At 48.2% G+C, this 18803-nt stretch overlaps 1 protein-coding gene across 1 annotated transcript in view; it reads left to right on the top strand.

Moving 5' to 3' along the window:
- The window catches only part of SLC39A12 (solute carrier family 39 member 12), a 42331-nt gene that overhangs the window by 869 nt on the left and 22659 nt on the right, over positions 1 to 18803 (top strand). The window contains exons 2-8 of the mRNA XM_038755654.1: positions 1142 to 1423; positions 3863 to 4070; positions 4838 to 5022; positions 11655 to 11829; positions 13698 to 13870; positions 15098 to 15250; positions 18485 to 18592. Of these exons, the coding sequence (XP_038611582.1) occupies positions 1142 to 1423; positions 3863 to 4070; positions 4838 to 5022; positions 11655 to 11829; positions 13698 to 13870; positions 15098 to 15250; positions 18485 to 18592 (1284 nt within the window). The remainder of the gene's footprint in view (positions 1 to 1141; positions 1424 to 3862; positions 4071 to 4837; positions 5023 to 11654; positions 11830 to 13697; positions 13871 to 15097; positions 15251 to 18484; positions 18593 to 18803) is intronic.

The following is an 18803-nucleotide window of genomic DNA, read 5'->3' as shown; positions in this document are numbered from 1 at the left end:
CCCGCCAGCCTCTGCTCCTTCTGGTGATTCCTGCCTCTTCCAAGGGAAGGAGATGAGGAAGAATGGAGTAGACTCCAGGTTCACCCTTAAGTGTCTTCTATTTCTGATAAAAAAAAAATTGAAGGGACTCCTTATTTTATTTTTGTGTCTGGTTCTAGATGATTGGACAGAGTCTCTTCAGGGTCCCCACTTGCAAGGATTTGAGGAGCAGAGGGGAACTTTTTCAGTCATGAATTCTTGGAGGTAAAATTAGGGAAAGAGAGCAAAAGATGATCTCAGAGTTTGTGGCACATTATCTGTGAAGAATTTTGTTTTTGGTGCGCACTAACCTTTCCAAGGCGCAGGGAAATAGTTCAGTTACCATTCCATCTTCTAATGCTCGGGAAATTGATCAAAGGTATTTATAGAATAGACCTCTAACTGTGTGCAGAGTATTGTGTTTGTATTGCCTTTGGCAGTACTACGCAACAGAGTTGGAAGACAGGATCACAGTCTTGGAGGAGTTTAGAGTTTAATAGGGTGGGACTCCCAGATATGAGCGGCCTTGGGATGCCCCAAGGCAGTAAAGGCTTTATGCATGGGGCTTTGGGATAGAAACCAGGCAGTGGTCACTTCTCTGACCTAGCGCACAAGCATGAGGAGGGGAAGGGTAACAATAATAATAATGAAAATAATGGCATTTGTTACATTCTTACGATGTGCCAGGCACTGTTCTACTCGCTGGGATGGACACAAGCAAATCAGGTTGGACACAGTCCCTGTCCCACGTAGGGCTCACAGTCTCAATCTCCATTTTGCAGATGAGGGAACTGAGGCACAGAGAAGTGACATGATTTGCCCAAGATCACACAGCAGACAAGGGGCAGAGCCGGGATGACCTTTTGACTCCTAGGCCTTTGTTCCATCCAGTACACTATGCTGCTTCTCGTACATATGTACAAATCTGTAATTTATTTATTTCTATTAATGTTTGTCTCCCCGTCTAGACTCTAAACTCTCCGTGGGCAGGAAATGTGCCTGTTATGTTGTCATGTTGTACTCTTCTGAGCGCTTAATACAGTGCTCTGCACACAGTAAGCACTCAATAAATACAATTGAATGAATGAATGGTAAGGTTTCCTCTCCTGTTTCTCTCTTGCAGTGCTTTGAGCCTGACACTCTGCTTCTCATTGCTGGAGGACATGTCGGGGAGAGTCCGGAGGAGGAAATTTTCCAGAGAATTTCCCTTCTCCTCCTCTACTACGTTGTTCACCGGGAAGACGTTTGCTCGTCCAAGCTCGGCCTGAGCAACAAGGAATACACGTTCTTTCTTCACAGCCTCCTGAGCTTAAGGAGGGATGAAAACCATAATTTCTTTTCTCGGAACGAAACGGAAGATGCCCTGGTTGCAGTGAGGCACCATTTTAACACTTCTGGGGATCAAGTAAGATGATCCGCTACGTGGAAAAAGGGATTTTAGACCCGGCAAAGAGAAGGATTTGGGTATTGGGGGCAGTAAATTCTGAGCACCATCCTTGACAATAATGCATTAGAGAAGCAGCATTGCCTAGTGGGAAAAGCACGAGCCTAGGAGGCAAAGGACCAGAGTTCTAATCCTGGCTCTGCCTCTTGCCCGCTGAGTGACCTTAGCCAGGTCACTTCACTTCTGTGTGCCTCGGTTTCTTTATCTCTGAGAAGCAGCGTGGCCTAGTGGAAAGAGCACGGACTCGGGAGGCAGAGGACCTGGGTTCTAATCCCACTTCTCCATTTGGCTGCTGTTTGACCTTGGGAAAGTCATTTCACTTCTCTGGGCCTCAGTTACCTCATCCGTCAAATGGGGATTGAGATGGCGAGCCTCATGCGGGACTGGGACTGTGTCTGACCCAATTAGCTTGTATCTCCCCCAGTGCTTAGTACAGTGCCTGGCACATAGTAAGCACTTAATGAGTACCATGAAAAAAATAATCACTGCTGCCAAGGAGCTGACAGAATATTGGAGGAGGTAGATACTAAAATAAATTTCAGATAGAGGAAGGGACCGGATATAAGGATGTGTATCTAAGAACTGGTGAGTGACTTAGTTCTTAGTGAATAAAGGACTCAAGTGCATAGGTGATTCATTCATTCAATCGTATTTATTGAGCGCTTACTGCAGAGTACTGTACTAAGCTCTTGGAAAGTACAATTCGGTAACAAATAGGTGATGCCTAAAGGAGATAGAATAGAGTCTTTTGCGGGCTCCTCCCCTGCCTCCCACCCGCTACCTGTGGGGCTCCCTCGAGGTTCAGTTCTGAGTCCCCTTCTATTCTCCATCTACACCTACTCCCCACGAGTACTCAATCTCTCCCTTGACTTCAAATACCATCTCTAAGCAGGTGATTCCCAAAACTAATTATCAAATTACCCTCGTCTCATCTCCCTCATTCAAACCGCACATTCAATCTGTCACCAAATCCTGTCGATTCCATCTTCACAGCATCGCTAAAATCCATCCAAACTGCAAGTATGTTGATCCGAGCACTTCTCCTGTCCCTCCTGGATGACTGCATCAGCCTCCTCGCTGGTCTCCCTGCCTCCTGTCTCTCCCCATTCCAGTCCATAGTTCCCTCTCTACCCGAACGATTTTTCTGCAGAAATATTCAGTTCAAGTCTCCCTCAAGAACCTGCCCATCCACCTCGGCATCCAACAGAACCTCTTACCATTGGCTTTAAAGCCCTCAGTTACCTCGCCTGCTCCTACCTCACCTCACTACTCTCTTACTACAACCCAGCCCCCACACTTTACTCCTCTAATGCTAACCTACTCACTGAACCTCAGTCTCATTGCTGACCTCTTGGCCACATCCTCCCTCTTGTCTGAACCTCCCTCCTTCTTCATATCGGCCAGACCACCAATCTCCCCTCCTCAAAGCCCTACTAAAATCTCACCTCCTCTAAGAGGCCATCCCTGATTAAGCCTTCACTTGCCTTATTTGCCCTCCCATCCGTGTCACCTATGCCTTTGGGACTGTACCCCTTGAAGAAGCAGGGAAGTAGCGCAGCCTCGTAGATAGAGCAAGGGCCTGGAAGTCTGAAGGACTTGGGTTCTAATTCTGACTCCTCTACATGCCTGCTGTGTAGCCTTGGGCAAGTCATTTCATTTCTCTGGGCCTCCGTCACTTCGTCTGTAAAATGGGGATTAAGATCGTGAGCCCCATGTGGGACAGGGACTGTATCCAACCTGATTATCTTGTATCTACCCCAGTGCGTAGAACAGTGCTTGACACATAGTAAACCTTAACAAATATCATCATTATTGTTATTAAGCACTTTATTATCACCCCACTCCCAGCCCCGCAGAGCATATCCATCTTCAATTTATTTTAACATCTGCCTCGTCCTCTCCTCTGTAAGCTCCTTGAAGGGCAAGGATTGTGACTTCCTACTTCAAACGCTTAATACAGTGCTCTGTACACAGTAAGTACTCAAGAATTGCCAGTGATTGATTGATTGAATAGTTTGGGGAGATGAGAGCTTCATCGGGGAAGACTTTCTGGAGGAGATGTGATTTTTAGTAGAGCTCTGAAGGTGCAGGGAGCTCCAGGAAGGAGGGAGGCAGGTGAGCAAGGGGATGAAGGCGAGAGAGAGACCAGAGTGAGGCACAGTAAGTAGGTTGGTATTATCATCATCAATCATATTTATTGAGCACTTACTGTGTGCAGAGCACTGTACTAAGCACTTGGGAAGTACAAGTTTGCAACATATAGAGACAGTCCCTACCCAACAGTGGGCTCACAGTCTAAAAGACTGTGTGTATTAGAAGAGCGACTTGGGCAGGCTGGGCTGTAGCTGGGGAGAAGACCTGGATGGCGTAAGCGCACTCTTTCTTCCGGTCACTCTGCAGTGTCTGGGGGTCGACGATTTGGAGCGGCGATCTGGGATCTCGAGGAGCGAGGGGGCGGATGCCAGTACCCTTCCCCAGCTGGCGATGACCATCATTACCCTGTCCCTTCAGGGGGTCTGTCTGGGCCATCCAAGACTACCCTCCCCTGATTTCTTCATGGACTATGTCTTCAGTTCCCTCAACACAACTAACGCTCTCCGACTACAAGGTAAGCCCATCCCTAAACCGTCCCACCCCCGGTCACCAAAATCTGGGCCTTGGATGGCTCGTTAGCACATAATAATAATAATAATGATAATGTTAGTTAAGCACTTTTTAATGGTATTTTAACGTGCTCACCACGTGGCAGACATTCTCTCTGCATCATATCCCAGTCAGCCCAGGGGCCTGGGTAGGAAGGGCTCGCCCTGGGAGTAGGGTGGTAGAATAGTTAGCAGCACACGGGATTGTGGAGGGTGAGTATGTCACCAAGAGCCGGACAGAGCCCCCTCCCCTCTACACCCTCTCCAGGGTCGGGGGAAACTAGGGATGATCTTTGTTGGGGACTTGGAATTTTCTCCCAGGGCTTGACAACTTTCCTCAGCACCAAGTTTCTATTTAAAAAATTGCAAACTGAATTTTTTTTAACGGTCTTTGTTAAGGGCTTACTATGTGCCAGGCAGTGTACTAAGCTCTAGGGTAGATACAATCTAATCGGGTTGGACACAGTCCCTGTCCCACGTGGGACAGTCCTAATCCCTGTTTGACAGATGAGGTGACTGAGGCCCAGAGAAGTGAAGCGACTCACCCAAGGTCACACAGCAGACCAGTTGCAGAGCCGGGGTTAGAATCCAGATCCTTCTGACCCCCCAGGCCTGTGTTCTGTCCGCCTCTCAATCAGGGGATTGGAAGCCGTCTGGAGGTTCAGAGGGATTTCCCCTCCCCTCACTATCCACCTTGGCTGTGAAAGATTCCATTTCTGCCTTTAAATTTCAGAATTAGATCAGCTTCTCCGTTTACTCCGCGCTGGCCGTCCCTGTGACCACGGTGACCCTGCCGTGGGGGCCCCTAGGACCAGCTGGGGATCAGGAGGACCCAGGGACAATGAAGTCCCCCGGGGCTCTGTGATGGCCAGAAGGAAAGCGGAGCTCCCAGGAGGCCACCCAAATTCCTGGAACCAGGTAGGCTCGCTTTTCCCGGGGTTGATGCGTGTGGGAGGGCAGTGCCAGGAGGCTGTTTTTCTACAAAAAAGATTCAGCCCATGTTTCCCCGCTCCTCAAGAACCTCCAGTGATTGCCCATCCACCTCTACATCAAACTGAAACTCCTCACCATTGGCTTTAAAGCACTCCACCACCTCGCCCCCTCCTACCTCACCTCGCTACTCTCCTACTACGACCCAGGCCGAGGACTTCGTTCCTCTAATGCCAACCTTCTCATTGTGCCTCAATCTCATCTTTCTTGCCTCTGACCTCTCACCCACGACCTGTTTCTGGCCTGGCACGCCATCCCTCCCATATCTGACAGACAATGACTCTCCCCTCGTTCAAAGCCTTATCGAAGACACGTCTCCTCAAAGAGGGCTTCCCTGACTAAACCCTCTTTTCCTCTCCCTTCTGGGTCGCCCTGACTTGTTCCTTTTATTCATCCCTCCTCCACTTGGAGAGTGCACTCCACTTAGTACAGTGCTGTGCACACAGTAAAAGCTCAATAAATACGACTGAACGAAAGAAGGTTGGCATCAGAGGAGCGAAGTGTGAGGGGTGGGTGGGTGGCAGCAGGAGCATAGCGAGGCCCATGTCTGCTCTCTGAGGCTGGATGAGGTTGAGGGGTGGCGGGATCTGGCGGACATTCCCCTCTTTGGCCGACCTCCAGGGAATCGACTTGCAGGTCAAACTGCCCGGGGCCCAGAGCCCCAGAGCTCCGCTGTGGAAGACGAGTGGACTAACCATCCCCACGGACATTTGCTGAGGCCAGAGGGCTCTGGCTGATCCCCTTTGACCTCCCCCGGCCCTCACGCCGGGGACTCGCCGAGCCTTCAGACCCGATGTCCCAAATAGCTCCGGGGCCGCCAACGGGCACAGAGGGGCTGGGGCTGGGAATAAAAAGCAGGCCGGCCCCCAGGGAACTTCCTCTAAGCTGCAGGAACTATTCTCAGAGCCAGTATTTCTGTTCCCTCATCTCAGGGAGCGGAGAGAGGTTTTCCGTCCCATCTCTCCCTCCCCCTCCACATCAGACAGACAATAGCTCTCCCCCACTGCAAAACCTTATTGAAGTCTCATCTCCTCCAAGAAGCCTTCCCTAAGCCCTCCTCTCTTCAGAGAAGCAGCGTGGCTCGGTGGAAAGAGCCCAGGCTTGGGAGTCAGAGGTCATGGGTTCAAGTCCCGGTTCCGCCACTTGTCAGCTGTGTGACTTTGGGCAAGTCACTTAGCTTCTCTGCGCCTCAGTTGCCTCATCTGAAAAATGGAGATTAAGACTGTGAGACCCACGTGGGACAACCTGATCACCTTGTATCCTCCCCAGTGCTTAGAACAGTGCTTTCACATAGTAAGCGCTTAACAAATACCAAAATTATTATTATTATTATTCTCCCACTCCCTTCTGCACCACTCTTACTTGCTCCTTTGTTAATCCTCCCTCCCATCCCCACAGCACATATGTATTTATCTATTTATTGATTTATCTAATTATTTATCTATTTATTTATATTAATGTCTGTCTCCCTCTCTAGAGTGTGAGGTCATTGTGGGCAGGAATGCATCTGTTTGTTGTTATAGTGTATTCTCCCTAGTGCTCAGTACAGTGCTTTGCACACAATAATTACTCAGTAAGTATGACTGAATGAATCGCTCGGCTTTCTTACTCCGGTAATGCCCAGCCAGGAAGGCTTCTAGGAAGGGCTGGTTTTACTGGTTCTGGTGTCTGCTGGAGTTTCACGGATGGGGCCCGGGAGACTTTGGATTTAGGTCAGCTCAGGGGGCTCATGTGGAGGCTGATTCCAAGGAAGCAGCGTGGCTTAGTGGATAGACCACAGGCCTGGGAGCCAGAAGGTCATGGGTTCTAATCCCAGCTCTGCCACTTGTCTGCTGTGTGGCCGTTGGCAAGCCAGTTTTCTTCTCTGGGCCTCAGTTCCCTCATCTGTAAAATGGGGATTGAGACTGTGAGACCCACGTGGGACAGGGATTGTGTCCAACCCGATTTGCTTGTAACCACCCCAGTGCTTAGTACAGTGCTGGGCCATAGTAAGTACTTAACAAAAACCACAGTTATTTAATATTAATCTCAGCTCCTCCACTTGTCTGCTGTGTGGCCTTGGGCAAACCACTTCCCTGGGCCTCAGTTCCTTCATCTGTAAAATGGGGATAAGAATGTAAGAAGATAAGAAGATAGAGAAGCAGCGAGGCTCAGTGGAAAAAGCACGGGTTTTGAAGTCAGAGGTCATGGGTTCAAATCCCGGCTCCACCACTTGTCAGCTGTGTGACTTTGGGCAAGTCACTTAACTTTTCTGAGCCTCAGTTCCCTCATCTGTAAAATGGGGATGAAGACTGTGAGCCCCACGTGGGACAACCTGATCACCTTGTAAATTCCCCAGCGCTTAGAACAGTGCTCTGCACATAGTAAGCATTTAATAAATGCCATTATTATTATTATTAAGGTGAGCCCCACGTGGGACGGGGCTGTGTCCAACCTAACTCGATTCATTCCCAGTGCTTGGCACATAGTAAGTGCTTAACAAGTATCATAATTATTATTGTTCTCTGCTCTGCTAGATCTCGTTACTTCACCACTGGTTCTCTGGTTGGAGCCAAGGACTGTCCTGTGCCTTCAAAGGGGTTTTGAAGAGGGGGAAGGTGATTGTCTGTCAGATAGGAGGAGGGAGGGCATTCCAGGCCAGAGGCAGGATGTGGGTGAGAAGTCGGAGGCAAGATAGATGCGATTGAGGTACAGGGTGAGATCACTCTTTGGGGAGCGAAGCGTGTGGGCTGGGCTGTAGTAGGAGAGTAGGGAGGTGATATAGGAGGGAGCGAGGTAACTGAGTGTTATAGAGCCGATGGTGAGGAGATTCTGTCTGATTCTGTCTGATGCAGAGATGAATGGGCAACCACTGGAGGTTCTTGAGCAGTGGGGAAACCTGGACTGAAAGTTTTTGTAGAAAAATGATCCGGTCGGCAGAGTGAAGTATGGCCTGGAGTGGGGACAGACAGGAAGCTGAAAGATCAGCAAGGAGGCTGATACAGCAATCAGGGAGGGATAGGATAAGTGCTTGGATTAACGTGGTAGCAGTTTGGATGAAGAGGAAGGGGTGGATTTTAGCGATGTTGTGAAGGTCGAACCGACAGGATTTAGTCCCACTGTTGGGTAGGGACCGTCTCTATATGTTGCCAACTTGTACTTCCCAAGCGTTTAGTACAGTGCTCTGCACACAGTAAGCGCTCAATAAATTGATTGAATGAATGAATGAATGAATATTTTGAATATGTGGGTTGAATGAGAGAGTTGAGTCAAAAATAAAAGCCAAGGGCCATACTCGATATCATACGGCAGGACAGAATCACGAACAGAAGAAGGCATTCAATGTACTTATCGATTGCAGTCTGCTTCCTGGCATTGAAGCCATGCCCACTGCAGCATAACTGTGCCACACAAGCAGGGTGCCAATGCTCTGCCGTATGGTGAACTGAAATGGAGGAATTCAGAGCAAGGAGGACAGAGGAAATATTTTAAAGATTAATCACCAACCTCCTTACTTGAATCAATGATTGAATCAATCAAGAGAAGCATTATGGTGTAGTGCATAGAGCATGGGTCTGGGATGTCAAAAAGACTTGGGCTTAATCCTGGCTCCACCACTTGTCTGATGTATGATCAAAGGCAAGTCACTTCACTTCTCTGGGCCTCAGTTACCTCATCTGGAAAATGGGAATTAAGACCGTGAGCCCCACGTGGGACAGGGACTGTGTCCAAACTGATTAGCTTGTTTTCTACCCCAGCTTTTATTACAGCAACTGACACGCAGTAAGCACTTAGAAAATACCATTTTTTTTTTAAAAAAAGAATCTAATTGGCTACTTTTTGTTTTAATCATTTGAATCAACATTCTTACTCTCAAACTCTGGGTAGTCCACAACCTGTATAGATTTATTGCTCCCTTTAATTGGTAAATTCCCCAAGGGCAGGGACTTTATCCCCTTTCTCTCCTTTTATGCTCCCAAGAATCTTATACAGTCCTCTGCTCTTAACAGGCATCCAGTCAGTGCTCTGAAACACTGGCTTCAAAACACTCTATCAGCTTTCCCTGGATTCATTCCCACTGTGGGCAGGAATGTGTCTGTCTGTCGTTATAGTGGAGTAGCTTTCCCGCTTCTCTCTTACCTTGCTGATTTCCCGCTACAACTCAGCACACTCATTTCACTCCTCTAATAACAACCTACTCACTGTACCTCATTCTCGCCTGTCCCCCCACCGACCCCTGGGCCACGTCCTGCCTCTGGCCTGGAAATCTCTCCCCCTTCATATCCGACAGACCACCACTCTCCCCACCTCCAAAGCCTCCTTAAAATCACATCTCTTCCAATTCCTCTTCCGCAACTAAGCCCTCATTTCCTCTACTCCCTCCATCTTTTGCACTGCCCTTGAAATTGCATCTGAATCCTTTAAACACTTGCTATTCACCCCACCCTTAGTCTCTCATTTATGTACCTATCCATAATATTCCTTTAGACTCTAAGCTCCTTTGGAACAGGGAACAGGTCTACAATTTTTTTTATACGGTATTCGTTACGTGCTTACTAGGTACCGGTCACTGAATTAAGCACTGGAATAGATACAAACTAATAAGGTTGGATGCAGTTCCTGTCCCACTTGGGACTCACAGTCTTAAATCTCCATTTTACGGATGAGCACTTAGTACAGTATATATGTTTGTACGTATTTATTACTCTATTTTATTTGTACATATTTATTCTATTTATTTTATTTTGTTAATATGTTTTGTTTTTGTTCTCTGCCAACTGTCAGCTGTCTGACTTTGGGCAAGTCACTTAACTTCTCTGTGCCTCAGTTACCTCATCTGTAAAATGGGGATTGAAACTGTGAGCTCCCCTGTGGGACAGCCTGATCACCGTGTAACCTCCCCAGCGCTTAGAACAGTGCTTTGCATATAGTAAGTGCTTAACAAATATCATCATCATTATTATTATTATTATTTATTTTATTTTGTTAATATGTTTTGTTTTGTTCTGTCTCCCCCTTCTAGACTGTGAGCCCACTGTTGGGTAGGGACCGTCTCTGTATGTTGCCAACTTGTACTTCCCAAGCGCTGAGTACAGTGCTGTGCACACAGTAAGCACTCAATAAAAAATGAATGAATGAATACAGTGCTTTGCACACAGTAAGCACTCAGTAAATCCAATTGAACAAATGAGAAGCGGCATGGCTTGGTGGAAAGAGCATGGGCTTGTGAGTCAGAGGACATGGGTTTTAATCTTGGCTCTGCCACTTGTCTGCCGTGAGACCTTGGGCAAGCTGCTTAGCTTCTCTGGGCCTCAGCTGCTTCATCTGTAAAATGGGGATTAAGTCTGTGAGCCCCAAGTGGGACAACCTGATAACCTTGTATCTATTCCAGCGCTTAGAACAGTGCTTGGCTCGTAGTGAGCACTTAACAAAACACCATAATTATTAATTATAATTATTATGAGGTAACTGAGGCCCAGAGATGTCAAGTGACTTACCCAACATCATTTGGCACACAAGTTGCAGAACCAGGATTAGAACCCAGGTACTTCCTACTCCCGAGCCTGGGCTCTATCCACTAGCCCACGCTTTATTCTCTGTTGTAGTGGGCTCTCCCAAGCGCTTAGTGCAGTGCTCCGCACATGGTCATAAATACTATTGATCTATCGATTACTCTGCCCTCAATAGTCACTGAATGCAGTGCTCTGCGTAAACTTGTGTACCTTCAATAGCTGCTGCTATTTATCATTCTAAACCACAACGAATGTAACTCATTAGCCTGGACCCAGAAATAGTCTCCTCTTTCCTTTCGGAAATGAATGTTCTTCAGGAGAAGCAGCATTATGCGGTGGCTAGAGCGCAGGCCTGGGATGCAGAAGGTTGTGGGTTCTAATCCGGTGCTACCACTTGTCTGCTGTGTGATCTTGGGCAAGTCACTTTACTGCTCTGGGCCTCAGTTACTTCATCAGTAAAATAGAGATGAAGACTGTGAGCCCCTTCTAGACTGTGAGCCCATTGTTTGATAGGGACTGTCTCTGTATGTTATGAACTTGTACTTCCCAAGCGCTTATTACAGTGCTCTGCACACAGTAAGCACTCAATAAATGCGATTGAATAAATGAATGAATGTGGGACAGGGACTGTGTCCAACCCGATTTGCTTGTAATAACACTAATAATAATAATGGCATTTATTAAGCGCTTACTCTGTGCAAAGCACTGTTCTAAGTGCTGGGGAGGTTACAAGGTGATCAGATTGTCCCACAGGGGTCTCACAGTCTTAATCCTCATTTTGCACATGAGGTAACTGAGGCACAGAGCAGTGAAGTGACTTGCCCAAAGTCACACAGCTGACAATTGGCGGAGCTGGGATTTGAACCCATGACCTTTGACTCCAAAGCCCAATGCTTAGAGTGCCTGGCACATAGTAAGCGCTTAACAAATACCACAGTTATTATTCTTTTTATTGTTCTTAATATGGAATTCGGTTTGAGCGGAACCCCGTCGATCCTACCCAACTCTCTCCCCGCCGGAGAATTGTCGGCAACTGAAAGCGAATCCTTCCACGTTCTTCCTCACCAGGCCTGCCTCTCAGCCGAAGACCTGGCCGAGATATTCCTGCCGACCAGCCAGGGCTCCATCTCCAAGGAAAACTTCCAGGAAATCAGTCCTGCCGTCATCCAGCAGTCGTTGCTCACCTGCCCTTGCGGGTCAGGTGACCCCCAGCCTGTCCGGACACCCCCCGAGGCCCTGGAAAGTGAGTGTCGCTCCCCGTTGGCCGGGTCGATCCGTCAGTTGAGCTGCGGTATTCACTGTGTGCGGAGCATTGGGCTAAGCGCTTGGAAAAGTAACAATGCAGCAGGGTTGGTCGTCATGACCCTCTCCCACAAGGGGCTCGCTGCCTAGTGATGCCGATATGTGTCCTGGTTGCTCTGGGGGGGTTGAACCCCCACCATGTGCTGAACACGAGGTCTTCCCTAAGGGATGGAACAAGGGCTCGGCCGGCCCAGGATTCAGATGGTCATATTACCTGAGCTTTATGCCTTCCGGCCTGCTGTGTGATCTTGGGAAAGCTGCTTAACCTCTCTGGACCTCAGTTTCCTCCCCAGTCACATGGAGGTTCGATACCTGTCCTGTCTCCTACTTAGACCGTCAGCCCCATGTGGGACAGGAACTGTTTCTGATCTGTATTTTCATTTTTATGGATTTGTTAAGCGCTTACTGGGTGTCCTACACTGTTCTAAGCGCTGGGGTAGTAGATTTAGGTGAATTAGGTTGGACACAGTCCCTGTACCCCTGTGGGGTTCACAGTCTAAGTAGGAGGGAGAAGAGGAGAACTGAGGCACTGAGAAGTTAAATGACTCGCCCTAGGTCACACAGCAGGCAAGTGGCAGAGCCGAGGTTAGAACCCAGGTCCTTTGACTCCCAAGCCTGGAATCTTTCCATTAGGCCATGCTTCTGCTCCGATTATCTTGAATTTCAGTACAGAGCTTCGCACAAAGTAAGCACTGAACACATCCTATTATTACAATTAAGAACACTTATCATTATCATTGTTACTGTTATTATTATTAGCTCCCAGAGCAAACGGACACCTTCCCTGTTCCCAGTTGACCAGGTGCCATTTCTCTCCACATCCCGGATGTTGTTTCTTCCCATCTCACATCGTGGGCATGCCCCAGGGAGCGGGAAGGGGAGGTACCCGCCCCCCCCCCCAACACGTGGGAAGCCCCTGAAGCAGAAATCTAGGGGCTGCGTGCCTCAGTTCCTCCCCGTGGCCTCTCAGATGAGGCCTCTCTCCCACCTGCCGACTGGTTACCACAGGCACCACAGGATGGGGCAGGCCTGACACCTCCTTAACTTGTCGTTCCTCCTTCTCTGGGGTCAGGGGAAAGGCAGAAAGGAAGCCAGGAAGGGGAGGGTTACCTTAGGCCAGCTCAGTCCTGTATCCTTTGGTGGATGGAAGAATCGGGGCCTCTCAACTGCCTCCCCTCAGCCAGAAAAGAAAGCTGAGGGGGAAAGCTTCCTCCTCCCCGTTGACCTCCTGGATTTAGCCCGGGCAGCTCGTTGTGGGTGGGGAATGTCTCTTTTATTATTATATTGTACTCTCCCAAGCGCTTAGTACAGTGCTCTGCACACAGTATGCGCTCAATAAATGCATCGAGTGAATGAAAAGGGGCTCCATGGCCACTGGGGCCGATAGTCAGGGCAGTGGGTGGGGCCGTGAAATGGAGGACACTCTTCAGCGACGATTAGTGCTGTTCCGTCCAACTGGACCACAGACGGGTTCTTCTAGCACTGTCAACGGAGGTCCAGACGGGGACCTGTTGGACATCGTTCATTCCAAACATGGGGTGCGGATGGGGTGGATATTTGAGGAGGGGGGTGAAGTTGCAGAGCACTCCCAGGCCGAAAGAGCCATCTTCTGGGGTCTTTTTGGCCCTGACTGGAAAGTTGTATCGTAGGCCCGGGTGGAAGTTGGGCTCAGACAGCTTGGGGGGGATCTCCCTGGTGGTCCCCATGGTGGATGGGGGGACGGGACGAAGGGGTGGGAGAGGATGGGGAAGGGGGCCTCCCCGGTGGCCGGCTGGTCAGAGCCCCTGGCCGCTGCTCTCTTGGCTCCAGGATATGGCTACGGGACGGTGGCTGTGCTGCTCATCACTGTGGGCTCTGTGTTGGGCCCAGGCCTCATTCTCCTCAGCGGCTGCCATGGCAACTCCCAGCTGGTCATGCAGCTGTTCGTTGGCCTGGCCATAGGGGTGCTTTCCGGCGATGCCCTGCTCCACCTCATCCCGCAGGTAAGCCGCTTGGTCGGGCGGGTGACCCTGGCCAAGTCATTTCGCTTCCCTCTGCCTCAGTTCCCCCTCCATAAAATGGGGATCAAGTACCTGTTCTCCCTCCTTTAAACCATGAGTCCCATGTGGGACAGGGACTGTGTCTGACCCGACTAGCTTGCACCGACCTGAGAGTTTAGTACAGTCCCTGGCACGTAGTAAGTGACTGGCAAATGCCATTAAAAAATACCTCCCGCTGCTGCAGCACTGCTTTCTAGATTATGAGCTCGTTGTGGGCTGGGAATGTATCTGTTTTTTACAGTGTACTCTCTCAAGCGCTTAGTACAGTGCTTTGCACACAGTAAGCACTCAATAAATACAACAATGAATGAATGCAGCAGCTTTCCCGTGGCCTTTCTAATAATATCAATTGATCAGTCTTATTTTTTGAGTGCTGATTATGTGCTCTTTCAACTAGGCCACTCTTCTAGGGTAGGCATCCCTGCCCACAACGAGCTTGGGAAATCAATCAATCAATGCTATTAATTGAGCACTTACTGTGTGCCAAGCACTGTACTGTGCACTCAGGAGAGTACAATATAGCAGAGTTGGTAGACACGTTCCTTGACCACAGGAGGTAGAGTCAGAATTCCCCGGGCAATGTGGAAAACCCTCTTCTTCTTCAATCGCATTTACTGAGTGCTTTCTGTGTGCAAAGTACTATACTAAGTGCTTGGCATTGTATTAAACCCCAGTGACCATCCATCCTTCTCCAGCGGAGGAAAAACTAATCATGGACCTTTTGGGGGAGGAAAGAGGGGAAGGATAGTGTCCAACCTGGTAGTGTGGCCTAGTGGAAAGAGCACGGCCTGAGAGTCAGAGGATCCGAGTTCTAATCCAGTTACTTGCTGTGTGACCTGGGGCAAATCACCTAACTTCTCAGTGCTTCACTTCTTCTGTTCTTCCTCCTACTTAAGACCGTGAGCCCCATGTGAGACCAGGACTGTGTCTGTCTGACCTGATTAACTTGTAGCTACCCCAGCACTAAGAACAGTGTTTGACCCGTAGTAAGTGCTTAACAAATACCATAAAAAAGAATAGTGGAGGAGGGCCAGCCTCCCGCCAGGCCTGGGGAAAGATCTGTGGCCACCCAGGGAGGCAGCACTGTATGCTAAGCTCTGGGCTAACCATTAGTCCTTCTCACTCGACAAAACACGTTCATTCTTCCTGCTCCTTCCCCTCCTTGTCTAGATTCTCGGCCTCCACAAGCAGGAAGCCCAGAAGACGGGCCATTTCCATGAGGGCAAGGAATACATTTGGAAACTTTTGGGTGTGATTGGAGGAATCCATGGATTTTTTCTGATTGAAAAATGCTTCGTTCTGCTCATGCCCGGGAGGGACAAGGTATCATCTCCTCCAGCTTCCGATCCTGTGTTGGAGGTGTGTCGAATGTAGTTTACTGGAATTCCTTACAGATAAGGAATCTCCTGGTTTACAAGAGGCCACGTGTGAATTTGGGATCCTGCTTCCTGTACAACTCCACCCAGGTTGACTCCTGATTGCCACCTTGCTGGGTTCCATATGATCCTTATTGTTATTATTAATAACATTATTATTGCATTTGCTAACCTGTTACTATGAATCAAGCACTGTTCTAAGCGCTGGATTGTATACAAGTTAATCAGTTTGGACACAGTCCCTATCCCATATTGGGGCTCATAGTCTAAGTAGAAGAGATTAGGATATATTTTTTTTTTTTTAATGGAATTTGTCAAGCACTTACTATGTTCCAGTCCCTTTACTGAGTGCTGGGGCACATACAAGGTAATCAGGTTGGACCCAGTCCATGTCCCACAGGGAGTTTACAATCTTAATCCCCATTTTACAGATGAGGGAACTGAGACACAGAGAAGCTAAATGACTTGCCCAGATTCACACAGCAGTCCAGGTGACAGAGCTGGAATATTAGAAAGCCCTTCCTTCTGATTCCCAGGCCCATGCTCTATCTGCTAGGCCACACTCCTACTCAATTCTCATTAAATCCTCCTTTTACAGTTGAGGAAACTAAGGCATGGAGAAATTAAGTGACTTGTCCAAGGTCACACAGCAGGCAAGTGGCAGAGCCAGGATTAGAAGCCCAGGCCTGGGCTTTATCCACTAAGCCATGCTGTTTCCCCTAAGCTCTTAACACTCAAAAGAGCCAATTAATGGAATTACCACATTCCAACAGTGGTTTCTCATGGTTAGTTGAACACTGGCTCAGGCAGTTTTGAAAGTTGTTAACCCCTGAAAACCTCAGGTGGAGACTTTGATGTTCGGGGGAACGTTTTGTGGAAAGACCTGTAGGAAACTGGTACATTCCAGAAGGACAGGAGCTTGGAAGGACCAGGATACCAAACTCTAGAAATGTCGAACTCCGGGCCAGATTGGGATAAGGAAGTGGCCTCTTGTGGATTCCGACGCTTTTTTTGCTATTTGAATTCTCCATCGCCTCTCGATGGCTGAATGAAATCTTCATCCGTGGATGACAAAAGCTATGATAGTTGAGTGTTACTATCCACTAGGCCAAGAGCTTAATGGGTGAAGAGCTCTGTGTTAAGCTCTGGGAAAGAATACACAGGGGACAATTAGACACGGTCACTGGACCTCAGTTGATTGATAAATCACAGTTATTGAGCGCTTATTGTGTACAGAGTGCTGTACTTGGCAGTTGGAAGAGTAGATTGTGAGCCCACTGTTGGGTAGGGACTGTATATGTTGCCAACTTGTACTTCCCAAGCGCTTTGTACAGTGCTCTGCACACAGTAAGCGCTCAATAAATGCGATTGATTGATTGAGTGATTACAATATGGCAGTGTTGGTAGACCCATCAGGAAATCAATCAATTAATCAATCAATGGTAACTATTGAAAGCTTATTGTGTGCAGAGCACTATTCTAACCCCTTGGGATGGTGCAACATAACAAAATAGCAGGGTAGTAAACACATTCCCTGCCCACAGTGAATTTACAGTGCTTTGCACATAGTAAGCGCTTAACAAGTACCATCATTATTATTATTTACAGCCTAGACAGGGAGACAGACATTAATATAAATGAATAAATTACAGATGGGGACGTAAGTGCTGTGGGGCTGAGGAAGAGGTGAATAAAGGGAGCAAATCCAAGTACAAGGGTGAAACTGAAGGGAATGGGAGAAGAGAAATTGAAGGCTTAGTCAGGGAAGGCCTCTTGGAGGAGGTGTGTCTTCAGTAAGGCTTTGTAGCTGGGGAGAGTCATTGTCAGTCAGATATGAAGAGGGAGGGTATTCCGGGCCAGAGGCAGGATTTGCGTGAGAGTTCAGCAGTGAGATAGATGAGATTGCAGTATAGTGAAGAAGTTGGCATTAGTCCTTGTTGGCGTCGTTAGCACAGTCTCTAATCCCTTCAAATTGGCATGCGATATCCCTTGTAATAACACAGAGAAACAGTCCAATTTTGGTGGGAGCTGAGGACTTAGGGTATGAAGCATTTTGTAGTGGAGAGAGCACAGGCCTAAGATTCAGAGGATCTGCATTCTAACCCCAGCTCCTCTTGGACTGCTGTGTGACCTTGGACAAATCACTTAAATTCTCTGGGCCCTAGTTACCTCAGTCATGAAACAGAGATTAAAACTGTGAACCCTATGAGGGACAGTGACTGTGTCCATCCTGATGTTGTTGTATCTACCCCAGCACTTAATATGATGCCTGGAACAGAGTAAGTGCTTAACAAATACCTTTTTTTAAAAAAAAAGAGTGAGGGAGAGTGCTCTGACATTGCTAAAGGCCATGCTTAATGTGGATTCAATCAAGCACCTGTATCGAGTGCTTACTTGGTACAGATTGGTGTGCAGAGCACTGTACTAAGCTTTTGGGAGGACACAATACCATATAATCAGTAGACACGATCCCTTTCTTCAAGGATGATATAGCCTAGGTCATCATCAGAAGCACAAAGAAAAGCAGCAACCATGTTCTATGTGGTATCTTCTTTTCCAAGCCAATATTTGCCTCCCTCTCTTCATGAGTTTCTTTGGTCCCTGTCTAATTTCTCTTAGGCTTAGAGCTGGGACCGGGTGATGTGGCTAAAGCACGGGCCTGGGAGCCTGAAGGTCATGGGTTCTAATCCCAGCTCCGCCACTTGTCTGCTGTGTGACCCTGGGCAAGTCATTTCACTTCTCTGGGCTTCAGTTCCCTCATCTGTAAAATGGGGATTGAGTCTGTGAGGTACAAGCAACCTGATTTGCTTGTATCCAACTCAGCACTTAGTGCAATGCCTGGCACATAGTAAACACTTAACAGCTACTATAACCATTCTTATTAATGAGCTGGACTAGAGGAGAGCTCCCAAGCACTTAGCACAGCGTTCTGCCCTGAGTAATTGTTCAATAAATATTGATCAGTCGAGCTACACATTATTTACTTATACTGAAGTCTGTCTCCCCCTCTAAACTGTAAGCTTGTTGTGGGCAGGGAATGTGTCCATCAACTCTGTTGAGTTGTACTCTCCCAAGTGCTTAGTACAGTGCTGTGCATGCAGTAAGCGCCCAATAAATGCGACTGACCGACTTGACTGGCATCGGGCTTCAGAACTAACCTGAAACTCTCCTCCTTCGGCAGGGTTTTCCCGTAGCTGATGGGCTGGAGAGGCTGCCCCCAGACCCGAGCCTAGAATTGGAATTAGACGGCCTGCCCGGCAGAGACAAGTCCACTTCCACTCTCCAGTTGGTAGGTTGCAGGTGTCCAGTATGTTCTCGACCTCATCTCCTCTTCCCCTGGCTCTCCGATCAAGGATTTAAATAATCAGAGCACTTCAACCTGGCTTTCCTGGTGGATTGTCTCTTCTTAATGACAACGGATTCCCCAGAAACATCCACCAACCCCTGAAACAATGATAATAATAATAATCGTGGTATTTTTTATTTTTTGATGGCATTTG

Source organism: Tachyglossus aculeatus, chromosome 13, assembly GCF_015852505.1.
Source record: "Tachyglossus aculeatus isolate mTacAcu1 chromosome 13, mTacAcu1.pri, whole genome shotgun sequence".
In the NCBI taxonomy this organism is placed as follows: domain Eukaryota; kingdom Metazoa; phylum Chordata; class Mammalia; order Monotremata; family Tachyglossidae; genus Tachyglossus; species Tachyglossus aculeatus.
This window is presented reverse-complemented; position numbering and strand designations above follow the sequence as displayed.